The 16,820-nt window shown below is 36.7% G+C and overlaps 4 protein-coding genes across 5 annotated transcripts; 2 read left to right on the forward strand and 2 right to left on the reverse strand.

Moving 5' to 3' along the window:
* Window positions 1–86: 86 nt before the first annotated feature.
* rcc1l (RCC1 like) lies at window positions 87–5,582 on the reverse strand. 2 transcript variants are annotated; one of them, XM_057356788.1, is made up of 12 exons: window positions 5,387–5,582; window positions 4,580–4,870; window positions 4,242–4,371; window positions 3,618–3,746; window positions 3,259–3,325; window positions 3,090–3,141; window positions 2,859–2,943; window positions 2,269–2,450; window positions 2,074–2,161; window positions 1,397–1,570; window positions 1,087–1,172; window positions 87–991 (listed from the first exon to the last, which is right to left on the reverse strand). In XM_057356788.1, exons 2-12 carry the CDS (start codon window positions 4,856–4,858, stop codon window positions 914–916), a joined length of 1,350 nt encoding a protein of 449 aa, XP_057212771.1. In that variant the 5' UTR covers window positions 4,859–4,870; window positions 5,387–5,582; the 3' UTR covers window positions 87–913. The 2 variants fall into 2 exon arrangements, with proteins under 2 accessions (XP_057212771.1, XP_057212779.1); XM_057356796.1 differs by lacking the exons at window positions 87–991; window positions 1,087–1,172 and having other exon boundaries at window positions 1,463–1,575.
* A 192-nt stretch (window positions 5,583–5,774) lies between these two features.
* On the reverse strand, window positions 5,775–11,009 carry ncf1 (neutrophil cytosolic factor 1). Its single transcript, XM_057363514.1, has 11 exons — window positions 10,898–11,009; window positions 10,678–10,758; window positions 9,651–9,726; window positions 8,945–9,110; window positions 8,688–8,749; window positions 8,481–8,603; window positions 7,378–7,485; window positions 7,155–7,272; window positions 6,923–7,036; window positions 6,657–6,823; window positions 5,775–6,239 (listed from the first exon to the last, which is right to left on the reverse strand). Exons 1-11 carry the CDS (start codon window positions 10,967–10,969, stop codon window positions 6,094–6,096), a joined length of 1,233 nt encoding a protein of 410 aa, XP_057219497.1. The 5' UTR covers window positions 10,970–11,009; the 3' UTR covers window positions 5,775–6,093.
* A 2,626-nt stretch (window positions 11,010–13,635) lies between these two features.
* polr2j (RNA polymerase II subunit J) lies at window positions 13,636–15,124 on the forward strand. Its single transcript, XM_057321860.1, has 4 exons — window positions 13,636–13,767; window positions 14,028–14,117; window positions 14,200–14,374; window positions 14,782–15,124. Exons 1-4 carry the CDS (start codon window positions 13,715–13,717, stop codon window positions 14,815–14,817), a joined length of 354 nt encoding a protein of 117 aa, XP_057177843.1. The 5' UTR covers window positions 13,636–13,714; the 3' UTR covers window positions 14,818–15,124.
* A 112-nt stretch (window positions 15,125–15,236) lies between these two features.
* Window positions 15,237–16,621, forward strand: alkbh4 (alkB homolog 4, lysine demthylase). Its single transcript, XM_057359356.1, has 3 exons — window positions 15,237–15,375; window positions 15,513–15,704; window positions 15,985–16,621. Exons 1-3 carry the CDS (start codon window positions 15,268–15,270, stop codon window positions 16,501–16,503), a joined length of 819 nt encoding a protein of 272 aa, XP_057215339.1. The 5' UTR covers window positions 15,237–15,267; the 3' UTR covers window positions 16,504–16,621.
* Window positions 16,622–16,820: the final 199 nt, after the last annotated feature.

Here is a 16,820-nt window from a genome sequence, read left to right on the forward strand (position 1 = left end):
ATAACTCTGTACATGCACATTAAAGGTGGTGACACCTCAACTATTCCACTCTTTCCCTGAGAATGTATATTGCTTTTTAACTGGTACTATAATCTTGTGATTAGAAATACAGTTTGAAACCAAGTATGTACTCTATTCTGAAGGATACGTGAATTTTAAGTAACTTTGTCATCCCACAATGTTTCTAAACCACCTTTGGTAAGATAATCAATTGTGACTTGAAAGTTGCTTCAATTAAAGTCAATGAAAGTTGCTACAAATACAGTTTTGCAACAGCTTGTTTTATTGAACGAGGGTCCTGGATGGTAATTTACTTTTTTGAAGAGAAACATTTGTTCACAAGCCATAGTGATGTCTGATTTGCAAGCGAATAGTTATTTTGTGATTGTTCAATGATTGATCAATGAAAATGGTTCATAAGCAAAGCTTTTTAAATCAAAGTGATTTCATTTTTTAATAAATGCTTATTCTTATTCAGTAAAAACAAATAATTGGTCGTCAAAAATTGGGAACCGAGTTGGTAACACTACTGGCGGTTCCAGGTGCATAGCCAAAATAACCTTGTAAAGCCTGATCTGTTTATTTGATACCTATCCACATAGTTTGAGATCAGATTCTTCATTTTACCTATTGACAATTTATTGTGTTATAACAATGAAAGTTTCTTAAACAGTACTAATGTGAGTTTAAATGCACAGTGTTTGCCACAACAAACAAAAAAGGTTCATATAGAATTTCAAAGTCACTCAAGTCCTTCTGAGGGTGTAAACAGGGGAGGAAGTGTCCAGTTTCCACCTTAAACACACCCGTAGCATGCTTGTTGCAGAATGATTTCAAGACTCTTTACTGAGTCAACCCAAGGACATGCTGGCACTTCATTGGAAGTCTCTGGGATGTGCCAGAGAAGACTGGCTCATATGATTGATTTAACCAGCGCCACCATGTGGTCAACGCCACAGGCAACATCCGTCACATGGCCTGGGACTGTCACCTAAACAAATCATGAGCATGAAGGACAGAAATTAAAGTGTCAGAATGAACTATTCTGTTTTAGAAAAATTGAATGCAGTGTTGTCGGTCTCTCACCCTCCATGGAAAATACTGGTCACCGTGTTTTCCGATGCCCAGACACCCTCTCACATTCTTGCCCCAAACAAACAGCTCACCGGGCTCTGAAAGCAACATCGACGCAGCAAATAACTCAGCCATTTACATGAAAGTTGGCAAGGACACAGACAGTGTTTTAATAACGCAAAGGTTTTTAAAAAAAAGACAGAATTGGTTTTCTGTAACGACAATGCATTTGAAGCAGTTATTTACTATAAAGCAATTGGAAATAATTAATATGTGTGAATAAATGTATTTGAGCAATACATTTTTTAAGATTGAAGTTTACCTGTGATGGCTGCAAAATGATTGAGACCGCAGCGAATGGACGAGACCCTTACTGTCGGGTTGAATTCTGACCTTCCAAAAAACGTGGCAGGTATTCTTTCTGGGACGGCAGACTCTGACAGATTTGGGCCTTTTCCCAGAATGCCAAAACCCCAAACAAACACATCTCCTTCCTCTACACTTGACAATAACATGAAACAATAATTATTAGTATTCAATTATTGGTTTATTACACGCTCCGGAATACTTGATTCTGATTGGTCAGTCACAACATTCCAAAGTATATTATTCCCAGATAAAGCTACAACTAATAACACAGGGTCATCAGGATACTGATGCATATTCTTGACCTTACAAATGAGAAATAATTATAAATATGCCTAATTAATAACATATACAGTATAAAACGTATTACTTATTATACAATTGCTAAACCAAATTGCATTTTCGTCTTGTTTAAATGTTGCATCTTGGCTTATAGATGATAGCTTTTTTCAAGCTTTGTTTTTGTTACAAAGTAGTTAATAAAATATTTCTAGTCAATATTTTGTTGCCAATAATGTATCCATGTGGCAAGCGCCCATAAGCACTAACATGGTATTATATGTATAAAAAAAACATGGTACCATGTTAAGATGATTTGCTTCCATAAAGCTTATTGAGATCTACAAATCTTACCGTTCAGAACAGCCACTTGTGTTCCTCCACATGCTGCCTGTCTGACTCGACCCACAGACCCCATGGGCAGCAGCCGCGGCGAACTAATCTGTGAAACAGACCTGAGATTATTCTAGAAGGATATCCAACCCTCACAGAAAGAAACAAAAACATCAGGATCATTTTAGTGAAGTGAACCAATGTTATATATAATACCTGTGCCATCTCAGTGACGGAGGCGAGCTGCAGGTACTCCGAGTTCCCCCAACCATAAAGCTGGCCGTCGGTGGACACAGCCAAACTACAGTCTCCATATGTGATCACCTGCTGAACTTTGATCCCAGCCAGGTCTCCTCCAACAAGCACTGGACAAGAGGATTTGTTGTGATGGCCCAGACCTTAAAACACATTTCAGACGTTTTAATAGCAAACTAGGATGTGTGCAAGATTTTAAAACTGTCGTTTTCCTAAAGCGGTACATTTGATTTGCTTCCCCGTGTACGAATAAAATAATGAAATGTATATGACCTCTAATGTACTTAGATAAAATCGTCTGCTAATTGAATAATGTAAACGGCTCATGAATATTAATTGGGTGACATAATGTTTCCTATTTACCTAGCAGTTTTTGCTGAAATTCAGGTATAAAGATTACTGGGTGCAAATTTGTAAGGTACAGTTATACAATTCCCCAATAGATACAGTTTTAAAAAACAACTGCCAAAATAAAGAAGAACAAAACACAGACTGAGCAAATGACCGACTGATGGAAAATATGACTGAGTGAGCGAGGTGACGAAACAAACCTGTTTGTCCATCTGCCCCCCACCCGCAGGCATAAACTGAGCCTTTCTCTGTTAGAAATACACTGTGATCCTGGCCACAAGCCACCTACAGGACAAGAGAAACAGGACAGTCTCATTGGTCAACAACGCATTAAGTTTAACTTGAATTTCATATAAAAAAAATAGAATAAAACTATAACAGTAAATTTGATATAATATTAATCTTCAAGCAATACATTTATCATAACATACCTGAATGACCCGACTGTCAAAACCCTCCATCTTATGAACAAGATGGCTTCCGCTGCAAAAAACAATACATTAGTCATACATTACTCACAAGCTTTAAAACCAACGGATTGCATCATTTTAAGCAATGCTGTTTAAGCAGGTATAGATGCAATATTTCTAAGAAACAAACCTGTAGACTTCATCCTCCACAATCGGTCTGCCACACTGTCCATAAGCATTATTACCCATGCTGAAAACTGATGAAGAGAAAAGATTTTTAGTGTAATAACCATTTTCAGGGTGACAGGCAAAACAGAAGTAATATCAAGTTATTTACGCTTTATGGATCATACATAAACTCACATTAAACATGCAAAATATTGTTTTTATTTCCAAGATAATAATGGGAATGAGGTCATCGTGAACGACATTCATTTGCATACTGCTTTAAGTAGGTACAGGCAGCATGCAGTATATTATTATGACTTAAAGCACAAATAATATTAAAATCTGCAATAAATAGCAGATGAAAATAGCAAATATCCTCACCTCCCTCAGAATCTGTGAGTACTAGGGAGTGAGCACGGCCACATGACACCTGCAGCACTCGCGTCTCCTGAGGGTTGGCCAGTGGGAGAGACACTGGAGAAGGTTCCAGAACATAGTCATAACTTTTATCTGTAAACGCGCAAGACAAAGCAGGTCATCACCAGCCTATAAACATGAATGCGGTAATCAGTATGGCATTGGTCACAGAGCTATATTTAAAGGGACAGTTCACCTAAAAATGAAAATTCTGTCGTCATTTACTCACCCTCAGGTTGTTCAAAACCTGTACAAATTTCTTTGCTCTGTTGAACACAAAGGAAGATATCTGGAAGAATGTCGGTAACCAAACAAATCTCCTCCCCAATTTACTGCCATAGTAGGGAAATCATATACTACGGGAGTCAAAGGAGATGAGATCTGTTTGGTTAAAAACATTCTTCCAAATATCTTCCTTTGTGTTCAACAGAACAAAGACATTTATAAAGGTTTGGGGGTGAGAAAATGATAACAGAATCTTCATTCTTTAAGTGAACTATCCCTTTAAAGGGTTGCTTCTACAGCAGCAGATGCATTACTAATAAAAATATTCATATTTTAGAATTGTAGTGTGGCGTTTTTTCTCACGTCTGTCCTTTTGAGTCCGCTGGAAGCCCAGCTGGGAATCTTTGTTAAGGCCCATGCCCCACAGTTTGGTCAGGTCTTTGCTATTAGACGCCAACAAAGTGAAGCCATATCCGCAGGCTGCGGAGGAAATCTAGCAAAAACATACAGGACATACAAAATAAATATGATGTTATCCTTAATATAAGGAATTGTTCTGGACAGTGTAACTTGGTTTATTATTTTGTACATTGCAGGTTTAACCCCTTAAAAAATATATTGTTATTGTGATGCTGTGTCACATTGTATTGCCATAATAATGAATCAAGTATTGCTTTATTAATGTCCCGTGGTATTTATACCTTTTGTTCGGTGTCCAGGCGATAAGGTGTGAGCTGGTGCTTCCTGGGCTTTTTCCTGCCACTGTCAGGCACCACAAAACTGGGGATTCCTAAAGCGCCTGTGTAGCTAAAGCCCCATACAAACACCTTCTCTTTGGGCTTCCTGTGCTGACCCACATATTGGAACACAGGTCTGTCATCTTGCTGCAGCCCTGTCATGCCAAAAGGTTGTGTGGCGTATGCACGGACACCCACACGACTACAACACCAGCCACATACACGAATGTTGACTAATGCCATTATGACAGTGACCTGCACAGGACACAAAACAACGTGACAAAATATTATGAAATAATACGACTTATGTCAAAAATAAAAATACATACAAAATTTGAACTTTCAATTCGTATGTGGAATATTTTTTGTATTACTGTAAGAAAAGTGTTTTTAATACCATGTCAACAATGTCAATCGTGTTTCTATTTTTTATTTTATTTTGGTCTTTCCATTGAAAAGAAACTAAATTAACTTACATAACTTATGCAGTATATTTATATAGGCAGATACGGTTTGTGTGTATGGAATAATTTCATTATAATGTATTCCTTCTGCAAATGCTATATATTGAAATGACTCTCTTAACTTGTTTAATATATGCCTGATGTAGATTGGTGAATATTACAGAAACTGACTTGTCTAACATCAGCAACAAGTAAAAAAATAACGGTACTTTAAATTGTTATTTTAAACGGTAGCCTATTATGGAACTTATAATAGCAAGAGTAAATGCAATTTTTGCATAGCAATAAACGTAATATTGTTACTCACCGCTGAATGACCATTAAATAATCCAACAACATTAAACAAATCGCTTTCACAGCATTCCCGTCACGTAATTTAATTAATTCCCGTAAATAGCTGTATATTTTTAAGATGATTTAAATGTTTGAAATGAAATATACGGGAATATAAAGCAAAATATGTCCTTTCTCTGCTGCTCTAACATGTTGTCTATGGAGGCAGCCATGACAGCTCACTTGTGACGTATGGGATGTGACGTATGTTGCACTGTGCAATGATAAACACACCGCTAGGGGGCGAGAAAAGCTTGCTTGTCATGGTGGATTACTCGATTACTCTTTTTTTATATTCAAGATGTGCCAACTCTAAGTAGTCGTTGATAAAGACGAATCTTTAAACCGTTTTCTTTCATGCATGTTTTGTGCATTGTCTTTATTATTCACTGCTTAACAACATCAAAAATAAGTTTCATTAAAATTGAAAATAAAATGCTTACATAGTACTACATTGCTAGTTTACATAGTACATTTTTGATAGACATATAGACATACAGACATACTGATATTATATGTATAACATCCAACATGCATAGCTTATAACAGGTTCTGGGCTAAGCAGGAATGAACAGAGCAGAGCGCTTGTGTGCACAAGCGTCTGAATGCCTGAAAAAAACTGCTCAAATCAAATTTAAACAGAGATTTAAGTAAAGTTTTCACACAGTTGTTGAATGCAGATCAGCTGGCTTCATGTACGCTGACTCTCTTGCATGTGTTCTCAGTACAGCGCTCCAGAATGAGCTGAGGACTGGGCCGGGGAGGAATGACTGGAATACTCTTATCCAGATCTTCTGTTTTGGAGGAGCTTGAGTTTACAATGTTCTCTACACAAACACAACACGGTTTTAAAACAAATCTTGTAAATCTGTAATCTTTGCCTTCAAGAGCTGCAAATATATTTTATTCACAATTTCAGCTTGAATAATGTGTAGCCCACAATAAACATTTTGTGATGTATTTCTGTCACCATTATGGTTTACTTTCATTATTAAATTGCATTTAGGCTTTATCTGCCTTGTGTTTGTTGGATTCTCCACACCACCGTAACAATTTCATGGTAGGCTATAAAAATAGTACCAAGAAGAGGAAGTAGAAAATGTACTTTTCTTTGTCTTGCTGTATTTTAGACTTTGCACATTCAATTTATTTATATAGCGCTTTTCACAATGTGCATTGTTCCAAAGCAGCTTTACAGGAGCAAATATGACAAACCAGAAAGGTGTCACATGCACAATACACACCTCTGTTTGGCTTCCTCTCTTGTAATGGTGATCGTGTCACATTTTTAGATTGGGAGTTTAGTCTCCCTCGCTGCTGTAAGAATCGCCGGCTCTGTCTGCGATAACTGTCCTGACTGATCCTCTGACGTCCCTTAGGATGAATGCTCTGGACGTTGCGAATGGTCGATCTATTGGTGACAGTAAAAAAAAGATATATCAGCAAAAATAAAGTTTGAAAGTTTGTAAATATTAACAGCATGTGGAATTGTGCTCGTATATGTAGGTACCTTCTGGGTGGTGGTGTGGATCTTTTGACAACATCCTTTTCAGCATCCACCTCTTTCTTCTCACCCGTCCTGCAGAGGAACATGGATGGGTAGTGGCCTGTATCTTCTCCTTTCCTATTAGAGACAAACAGAAGTTTTCCTTTGCGAGAATCTGAATGAAGTTTAAATTACAACATTTTTGCACTTTTCAACCTATTGTTTTGACAAACTCAAGTTGACAGCTGTCCCCTACCTGACCACCCACCACCCATCCAGAAGCTTATGGATAACTTCAATAGTCTCTCCCGCCTCGAGAGTTAACTCATCCTCTTCGACAGCTTTATACCCTCTGGTGGTTTTGTAAAGCTCTCCTGTAAGAAGAGCGATATCGTCAACACAGGCCAACACAACACAATCTCTTCTCTTTGATTGAGCATAATGCGATCTGGCCTTAAAGTGACAGTGTACACATTTACCTGCATAGTTAGGCTCTGGTTCCTCTGATTCATCTGCTCCATCCAGTGGTTCCAAGTATGAAGCCGGTACCCAACCTCTCCTGGACTCACACTGACAGAACCACCAGCCTGCAGGAATCACATTAAATCGCAACCATGTGATCAATGTATCAATAGGCCTATATAATGTATTATGTCAACGTAGGGCTTAATAAAATGTTGAAAACCATTTATTTATATGACCTCGTAGAACAAGTATTCAATTTACTTGGATTTGTAAATGTATGTTTGTACTAAAATAAAAAGACCGTGAAGGAGTTCACTGGGTTGTGCAATGGAGTTGACTAATATATTTTGCAATTCTTGACAAATATGACTATTTATGTCAACATGAGACTAGTGTGATTGATCCATATACAAGAATGACATTGATGACTAACAACTAGAAGTTTAGCTGCCTATACAGTAAAATGATAACAAGTATTCGAGGGTCAAATTTTATAATAAGTTTTTATTCATTAACATTATTAAAGGAGCAATGCGGAGATTTTAGCGGCATCTAGCGGTGAGGTTGGGAATTGCAACCAATGGCTCACTCCACCCCTCCCTTTCGAAGCACTACTGCAGCTGACATGAGACAAACATGTCGTCACGTTTTTCGTTTCTTTGCCGAAGGAGATAACGTGTTTACGAAACACACTCTGTAGAGCAGTTTGTCCATTTAGGGCTACTGTTGAAACAACATGGCGAATTCCATGCAAGCCGTATGTAGATAGAAAATCTCGTTCTAAGGTAATAAAAACATAACGGTTCATTATGTAAGGTCTTTATAGACCTCTGAAGACATAGTTATGTATATTTTATTGCATTTCTGTCAATAAATCCTTTCAAAACACAAAAGAAGGCATTTGAAGAATGTTGGTAATCGATCACCAGTCGAACAAAATATATTTTTTATCTTCCACAGAAGAAGGAAAGTCATACAGGTTTTGAATGATATAAGGGTGAATAAATGATGACAGGTTTTTATTTCTGGGTGAACTGTTAACATTAAGATTTATAAATGCTGTGGACGTATTGTTCAAAGTGCATTCATATTATCTAACGTAGCACATCCAGCTCACCATTTGGACTTTTCTCCACGATGTCCACCATGTCTCCTGCCTTCAGAGTGAGCTCATACTTTGAGCTCTTGCCGTAGTCTGCAATCACTCTGTAACTCTCAAGCATGATAGGCCCTGTGATTTCTGTACAAAAATACCCCAAATACAACATAAGCATGGTATCTCAGTTAAGATATATCAGATGCAAATCAGAAAATTGATTTATACCTGATGAAGTGTTGCTCCTTGATCTACTGGTGGACATAATAAAAGTCTCGTTTCTTTTGAATCTAAAGAAAGATGATAATATTAGTAATTAGATAATTAGGTTTGATTTAGCTTTTACAAGGTTTTGACCTTTTTGAGATTTTAAAGTGATAATACAAAGATAATATGGAAGACATGTCATTGCATTACCATCATTGGGCTTAATGTGTCGTAATGTACGCTAACCACTATGTCACAGCTCCAAAATTTTTACTCACGGGTGGGGGGCCGGCGGAGATTCATCTTCAGACCGCATTTTGAAGAAGTCACATACCAACTGACAGCGGGAGATCTTTGCAGGCAGGTTGAGCAGAGAGCGAAAATATTCAGCAAGAGTCACCTGCCTTGTCTCGGTTGTTTTTTGGTTGTCTAGCCATTTTGGAGCTGAGGAGGATGAAGATTGTAAAATGTCAAATTGTATGTTTTGACTGGTACACCCTGTGTTATGGTCATACAGCTACAATTTGTCTGTGTATGCAGTCTCCTGCAAAACTGGAAAGTCCAAAAAAGTACAGTTTGCCTGTAACATCTGCCACAATATCCTCCAGAAATGTTCTTTTGCAGAAATGAAACCCATTCACACAAAAAAAACACAACAAGAATGCATATCATTACGCAAATGCACATTTTCTGCACTACAAATGTCATTATTCAGGTTTAAACTTTCCTAAACTCTGAATGAATAAATAGATATATCTGATATGCTTGGCATAAAGCAGGTGCTTCCTCTTCTGAGAGGAACTAAAACTGACTTCTGTGTTGTCTGCTCTTGCTGATAAACCACACAATGCTGGCATGCTTGTGGACGGTATAGATAAGTCTTTTGCTATTATCTTAGTAAATCATTTACAATAATTCAGTCTTGGTCCATTTGTTTTAAGGGTCAAGTGCTTTAAAGATCATACTCTGTAAGTGTCACTTTACCTGGTAATGTAGGAATGATTCTGTCTTTCGCATCGATCTCTCCTGCTTCAATAGGGAACATTTCCTTTAATGCTTTCTATGAATTAAATAATTGATGACATCCAGGTTATTATATTAGGTAACAGACACATACAGCCACAGAAAAAAACAAGAGGCCATTTTAGAGACTGTTTTTTAGATTTTAAAATGTACTATTTATATGTATGTGTTTAGGTATCGTGTTTGTTTACTTCTGTGAACTACTCACAGTAGGTAATATTTTTACCAAATTTCAAAGAAAATTTTGTGTATTTTTCTATACAAGTTTCTATTTGCAGAAAATGAAAACTGGAGAAACAGGTTAAAATAACAGAAAATGTGCTCTCTATTTTTCCAGACCTCAAATACTGCAAAAAAACTAGAATTCACTTTTAAGTAATACAGTAATATTTGGACAAGCATTTAGGAAAAGTTCAAAAATTATTTGTTTGGAATGCCCACAATACATGAAATGTAAAATGTTATGTATGTCAAAATGTAAAAATGCTGATTTGAAATGAAAATTTGGAGCGGTCTCTTAATTTTTTTCTGCAGCTCTTGAATTTTTTCTTTCTCTGGAATTTCTTTACAGTGTGTATATTAATTATAATATATGTATATTATAATTAATATACACTGTAAAAAATTCTGTGAAAAAAACGGATAAAGTACTGGCAGAAAATTACCAATACATTTTCCTTTATTTTACGGACATTTCCGTTAATGCTAAAATGTAATTTAATGCAGTGAAAAATGTTAAATACAGGTAAAACAACTGTAAAAAAATTATACGGATAATTCCTTCGTATTAATACAGTATATTGTGCCCTATTTTTACACATTTTTTTTAGAGTGTACATATTAATTACAACACCAATACATATATTACTGCATACATTTTCAGGACATTTAACAAAAGTGATAAGGATTTTATGCATCTATGTGATGAGGAAATGCATGTAGCAATGAAAAACGAAACAACTTTCGGTTGTAGAAAATAGAAACTTACATGGAATGTGTGGATTTCTGGATACACTCTGTAAACCAGCTTTTCTGATTGATCGCTCCATTTAACCAAAAGCATGTACACCTTTTGAAAAGAATTGTTTTATTTTTAAGAATAAATGATGTATGTAATGTCAAGTTTATCTGTTATTGACAGTGTATATGTGTTCATAGATTAAAACAGTATAATTGCATTAAAAACATATTTTTTGTTGCCTACTCACATAGTGCTGACTGGGATAGAACCTTTTCTCAAAGCCTAACAGCTCCACATGTCGCACATAAGGTTTAGCCATCCTGCAAAACGAAGACTCGGTCAGTAGCTAAATGAATAGGAGACTGCTCTTGTATTGTTAAGTTCACCTGTGTTTATAGAGTTCAGTGTGACAGTGGGAGGAGCTTTCTCTCATAGTCCTTCCTCTTTCACTTCATTCCATTAAAATCAATGAAGAAACACAGATGAGAAATTCCAGAGTTACATGTATGAAATGTTGTTTATGTGTGGTCATGAAAATTTTTGTTGAAAATGTAATGCTAAAAGTACATATAGTTTTACAGAAATCAAGAATAAAGCAACCAAACACTAAAATTCACGAAAGAGAAATAACACACAAAACATTTGAATGCAAAATATTAATTACATAACTGATTCCTTCCTCGATGTCAGATTTGTGTAATTGAATCACTTTGAATCACGACATAAAATATAGTCCTTGTGAACTTTCTATGTCTTTATGTTAGAAACGATATAAGTTTACAAAACTGTATATAGTATAAAACCCTTTAGGCCTCTGCAAGGCTGGAGCCATTAGAAACCCCTGGACAGATGGCCGGTGCATCACAGGGCAAACAATCACACACATTAGAGTGATTTAGTGACTCCATTTCACATAATCTATAGGGGAATCTGTCATTGTCAATTGCCATAATCTTACATTCATGACAAATGACATTGTTAAAAGATGGATAGCATTACGGTTATGCAGACATTCTCTTAGTGCGGTTCCTCATGTTCACTCTTGTGTATTTTTCAACTGTCCATGTTTACTGAAAAAGAGAAGGAAACATTGAGATAGGAAACTTGTTCAAGTGGTTATTGCCATGTTTGGTTAGTTCCATCGCTGCTATTACCATCATATCTATCATTTTTCTGCTTATAAGAAACAGACATGACTCAATAAATACTACACTGTTGATTATATAACATTTTAAAACAGACTTCATTACACTATAGATGTCTTTAACCATAATAATGGCTGTTCTCAAGCAGGTCGCATTTTTTGCAACATTTGTGCACAGATGCTTAACCACGAAACAAAACACTGTTCACTGTAATATTAAAAATATTTATATCTTTTGTCTGTTTTGATAAATTTAGGGATAGGCAGCTTTCAGCTTTCTAGGTTTCCACACAAATTTGAAAAGACGTATTGCCACATTTGAGTCATTATCGAAGTCATGCAGATGTGGAAGGAGTGAGGAATCTTGTAAAAGACATGTGGCCGTTTTCTCCCACACACTTCTAGACATTTTTTTATGTAAACACACACCCACATAGCTACGGCATGTTTTTTGGGGAAATATCTTGTAATTTCCTTATATGTGTTGATTACAATAAAGTAAGCAAGAAAACTTTTTAGGGAGTAATAATTTATTGACACCAACTTATTCATTTGAATTGTCGTCAAGTAAGAGAAGATTGAAGAAAAATAAACAGATTACACTAAATTGAAGTGGAGCAATGGACTTTGAACTGAATTACCTCTGTTAAACTGGATTCTTGTAATACCATAACCTCCTTTTCCTGGCATATACCTGTATGTCCAAACCTTTGTATAATATGGGCAGGTGAATAGCTTTCATTACCTTTTGACTTTAAAACAGGTAAATTAGAAATAAGAGATAGTACAGCTATACAAATTGCTTTAGTCTTTGTTACAGTACTGTTAGATAGACACTACATCACTTTTAAATAGAAACAGTCATGAAGAATGACTCATATGTCTAAAAATATTATGTTTCACTTACTGACAAAGATACAGAAATCTAGCTTTCAATTACTCTTGTTTCACTTCCCATTTCCTCAAAGTACATTGTCTGAATTGCCAAATCCTGGTTTAAAATTGCACTCAGCTCAGAGAAACTCCCAGGGTTGTAAAATGTATGAATCACATTGACCTTCAATACTGTGAGTAAGAACAACATGAATAACATGAATAAACAACACTTGAGTGTCATCAGCAGGTCAGGAAAAGAGGTTGGAAAATGTAAGATGTCTGTCAACTGTGTGGGTGAATATCAGGGACTTGTTTAGCCTGTTCACTATTGCAAAAGCAAAACAGAATTGGCCGCTGTGCTGAAAACACGTGAGAAACCGATATAGAAATTCTAATAGTTAAAATTAATATGACAAATGGATTAAATGGAAATTAAAATAGTCTCTGTGGGCCTCTGCTGGCAATGTGTTGGGTTCTGTTTGTGGATGTTGTCCAGCAGATATAAGAACCAGTAGAACCTGTTCAGAAGGGCACAGCATGATGTTTGGAAATAATAATAATAAAAAAATAATTTATTTAATTCGTCAATGTTGCTAAACACACACACCTAAAGGGATACTTTAACAGATCTTGACTCCCATAGTAGGAAAAACGACTTTTGTTGAACTCAAAAGAAGACATTTTGAAGAATGTAGGACAGCAAACAGTTCTGGGGCACTTTTGACTACCATGGTATGTTTTCCTACTATGGTAGTCAATGGGGGGCAAAATCTGTCTGGTTATAAGCATTCTTCCAATTATCTTTCTCTGTGTTCATCAGAACAAGTACATTTATACAGATTTGGAACAACTTGAAGGTGAGTAAATGATGACAGAATTTTCATTTTTGAGTGAACTATCTCTTTAAGCCTATGGGTTTGTAGAACGAATTTGGTCTGCTGCTTAACGGCGCCCTCCAGCGGTTTCCACCAGTCAGGGTTTGTGCTCATAATGCGCATGTGTAGTACAGCGTGAGCGCATTAGCGCTGCGTGTTTCCAAACAAGATGAACGCGCCACCAGCATTCGAGTCATTTTTGTTATTTGAGGGAGAGAAAAAGTAAGTAAAATACCGTATTTTGCTATTAAATTATTAAACTCATGGCCGTTTACAATGAAACTGAAGCCCACTTTAAACAAAGCATGTGTGCAAAGTGCTTAGCTTGTTGGCTAACGACTGGTAGTAATATTTAGCCGTTTTTTATAAACCTATGGTCCTGTCCATGTTTTTGCAATCATAAAATTATTTAAAGTGCTTTTAAGTATTAATTTTTAAAGACAATACAACTGCTCAATATTCTTGATAAATTACCTTTACAGGATCACGATAGTTAAGGACACCAAGGTGCCCAATGCATGTCTGTTCACGCTGAATAAGGAGGACCACACGCTGGGGAACATCATCCGGTCGTAAGTCTTTGATCCTTACATATTTTATCAAACGGACTTTATATTTGTAGCATGTATAACACTCTTATGATCTCAATATCAGGCAACTGCTAAAAGACCCTCAGGTGCTGTTTGCTGGATATAAAGTTCCCCACCCACTGGAGCACAAGATTGTGATCCGAGTTCAGACAACACCAGACTACAGTCCTCAAGAAGCCTTCACTAATGCCATCACTGACTTGATCAGTGAGCTCTCCCTGCTGGAAGAGAGATTCAGGGTACATCACCTCGATCAAAATGTGCAGTGTTGGGGGTTCTCCACGACCAAAATATTGAAACACTGCTTAGATATATAATATAGATTAGATTATAGATATAGATTTAACAATTTTACAGCCACTTCTTAAAGTCAATGAACTGATGTTTTTGCTGTTGGACGATAAATTTGTGAAAACAATTGACCACGTTTGCATTGAAAAAGGGCTACGAGCGGCGTTTTGGTTTAGTAACTACAAAACTTTTTCTTTTCAAAAAAGAAACTCCGAACATGGGTTTTATACAAGCAATCAGAGATGTACATTTCTATAGAATATATAAAAAAACAATTAATTTTAGTGACATTGTAACTGGATTCTTGTTAGTGTGCACTGTCTTTCAAAAACTGATGTGTCTTTTATGATTTTAGGTTGCCATCAAAGACAAGCAGGAGGGAATAGAATGAAGAACAGCAACACTGTTGGATGACAACTAATTCACAATTGACTGGATTTCCACCCTTAAATTCTCTTAATGCATTACAGTGTCTCCCTACCCCTTTCATTTATTTATTTTCTTCAGAAATTAAGAGGTTGGCTGATTAGCACTCAAATGCTGACAGCATCAAGTTATTAACATTGAGCTTTTGCTGGTATAATGAATGTTTATATGCAAATCTTTCATAATTTACTGATCAAATTATGATTAAAATCCTTTTGTGTGTCTCACTCATATGTGATGTAATATGATTTTGTAATTAATAAATAGCTTTTTTAATTACTAGTGTGCTGTCATTTTTTGTTGATTTTAAACTCTGGATTTTAATGTGGAAATAGGAACTATTTTGACGTAGGAACCGTTTGGCATTAGGTTGTTTCTGCGGGGGCATAATAAAATGACGCACATTTGAAGCTTGATGGCAACCGGAGAACTACTAAGTGTTTGCGGTTGTAAAGGCATAAGAACATGTCTGAGATGTGAAGACGGAAAGTCTGAACAACATTTACTACAAAAGAATGACCCGGTGAGTCGACATTTCATTTACAAAAATCGAAACGATTGTTTGGTCACGTAACGTTAGGTTGATCGGTTGTTTCAACAAGTTCCCAAGCGTACAGCCGTACACAGAGTGGCTGTTTAAAATAAAAAGTTATTTTGCAGATACGTTACGATTTCGTCTATGATCCCGTAATAAAGTCAGCTGTCCGGGAGGAGAACGGTGTTCGACAGTCCTTTCAGTTCCCTGGAGTGTTTTTGTGGGAGAGTTTTGTGTCAGCAGATGAAGAGAGAGAGCTGGTCGCTGCAATGGACGAAAATGTATGGAGGCAATCTCAGTCAGGCAGACGGAAACAGGTAGCCTACTGTAAACAAGCCGGTGTTGTGCCGAAAAATGACTCCTGCCAAATTATGACTCCCCCATTCCCCACTAACATTAGGTGTTAGGAGTCGAAATTCGGCACAACACCGGTATTTATCAAACTTTATTATTATTCTTTTTTTAAATGGTGTCACTTTTAAGTTGTAACTTCTGTCACAATTTGACACATCATGTCCGCTATCTCTTTGTTTTCGAACTGTTACTTTCAGTGATGGTAGCCTGTAATATTGTCACAATGTCTTTTTTCATTTAAAGGATTTTGGGCCAAAGGTGAACTTCAAGAAGCAGAAGGTCCGTGCTGGGGACTTCACTGGCCTTCCTGCTGTCAGCTGTTGCCTGGTGGACAGGATGAGACAGAAACCTCTCTTAGCTTCCTTTAAACCAGTAGAACAGTGCAATTTAGACTATGATCCAATCAGAGGCTCTGCTATTGACCCACATTTAGATGACAGCTGGCTGTGGGGAGAACACTTGGTCACTATCAACCTGCTGTCCAACACGGTTCTTACAATGAGTTTAGATCAAGGATGGGAGGACATGGACACAGGGGAGGTGAGAGTGGCTGTTCATCTACCTCGGAGGTCTTTGGTTGTACTCTTTGGAGAGGCTCGGCATCGGTGGAAACATGCCATCTGCAGAAACGACGTTCACGGTCGCAGAGTATGCAGCACCTTCCGAGAGCTCTCTGCTGAGTTTCTGCCCGGAGGAGAACAGGAAAAGCTGGGCTCCGAGTTGCTTGATATAGCACTGAAATTCAAGGGTACACCCCTATGAACTGCCAATGCATACATAAGTGAATGTATAATCTGTTTCATTTAACACAATTTGTAAAGTAATGGTTTTTAATCTTAATTTAAATAAACACTATGCTGTATTGTACTCTAGAGATGTTATTTGATTTAAGACAATTTCAACAAAGTTGCATTTTAAAGATGCATTTATTTGATTAAATGTATTTATTACTAAATTTATTTTATTACATAAGAAAAATAAGTGTTGAAAACTGGTCTCTTTACCTTACTCTGATTCACAACTGTATGCTTATAATAATGATATACAATTTGAGATGTCGACTTCACAGGAAAATTTAG

This window comes from Triplophysa rosa, linkage group LG2 (assembly GCF_024868665.1).
Source record: "Triplophysa rosa linkage group LG2, Trosa_1v2, whole genome shotgun sequence".
NCBI lineage: Eukaryota > Metazoa > Chordata > Actinopteri > Cypriniformes > Nemacheilidae > Triplophysa > Triplophysa rosa.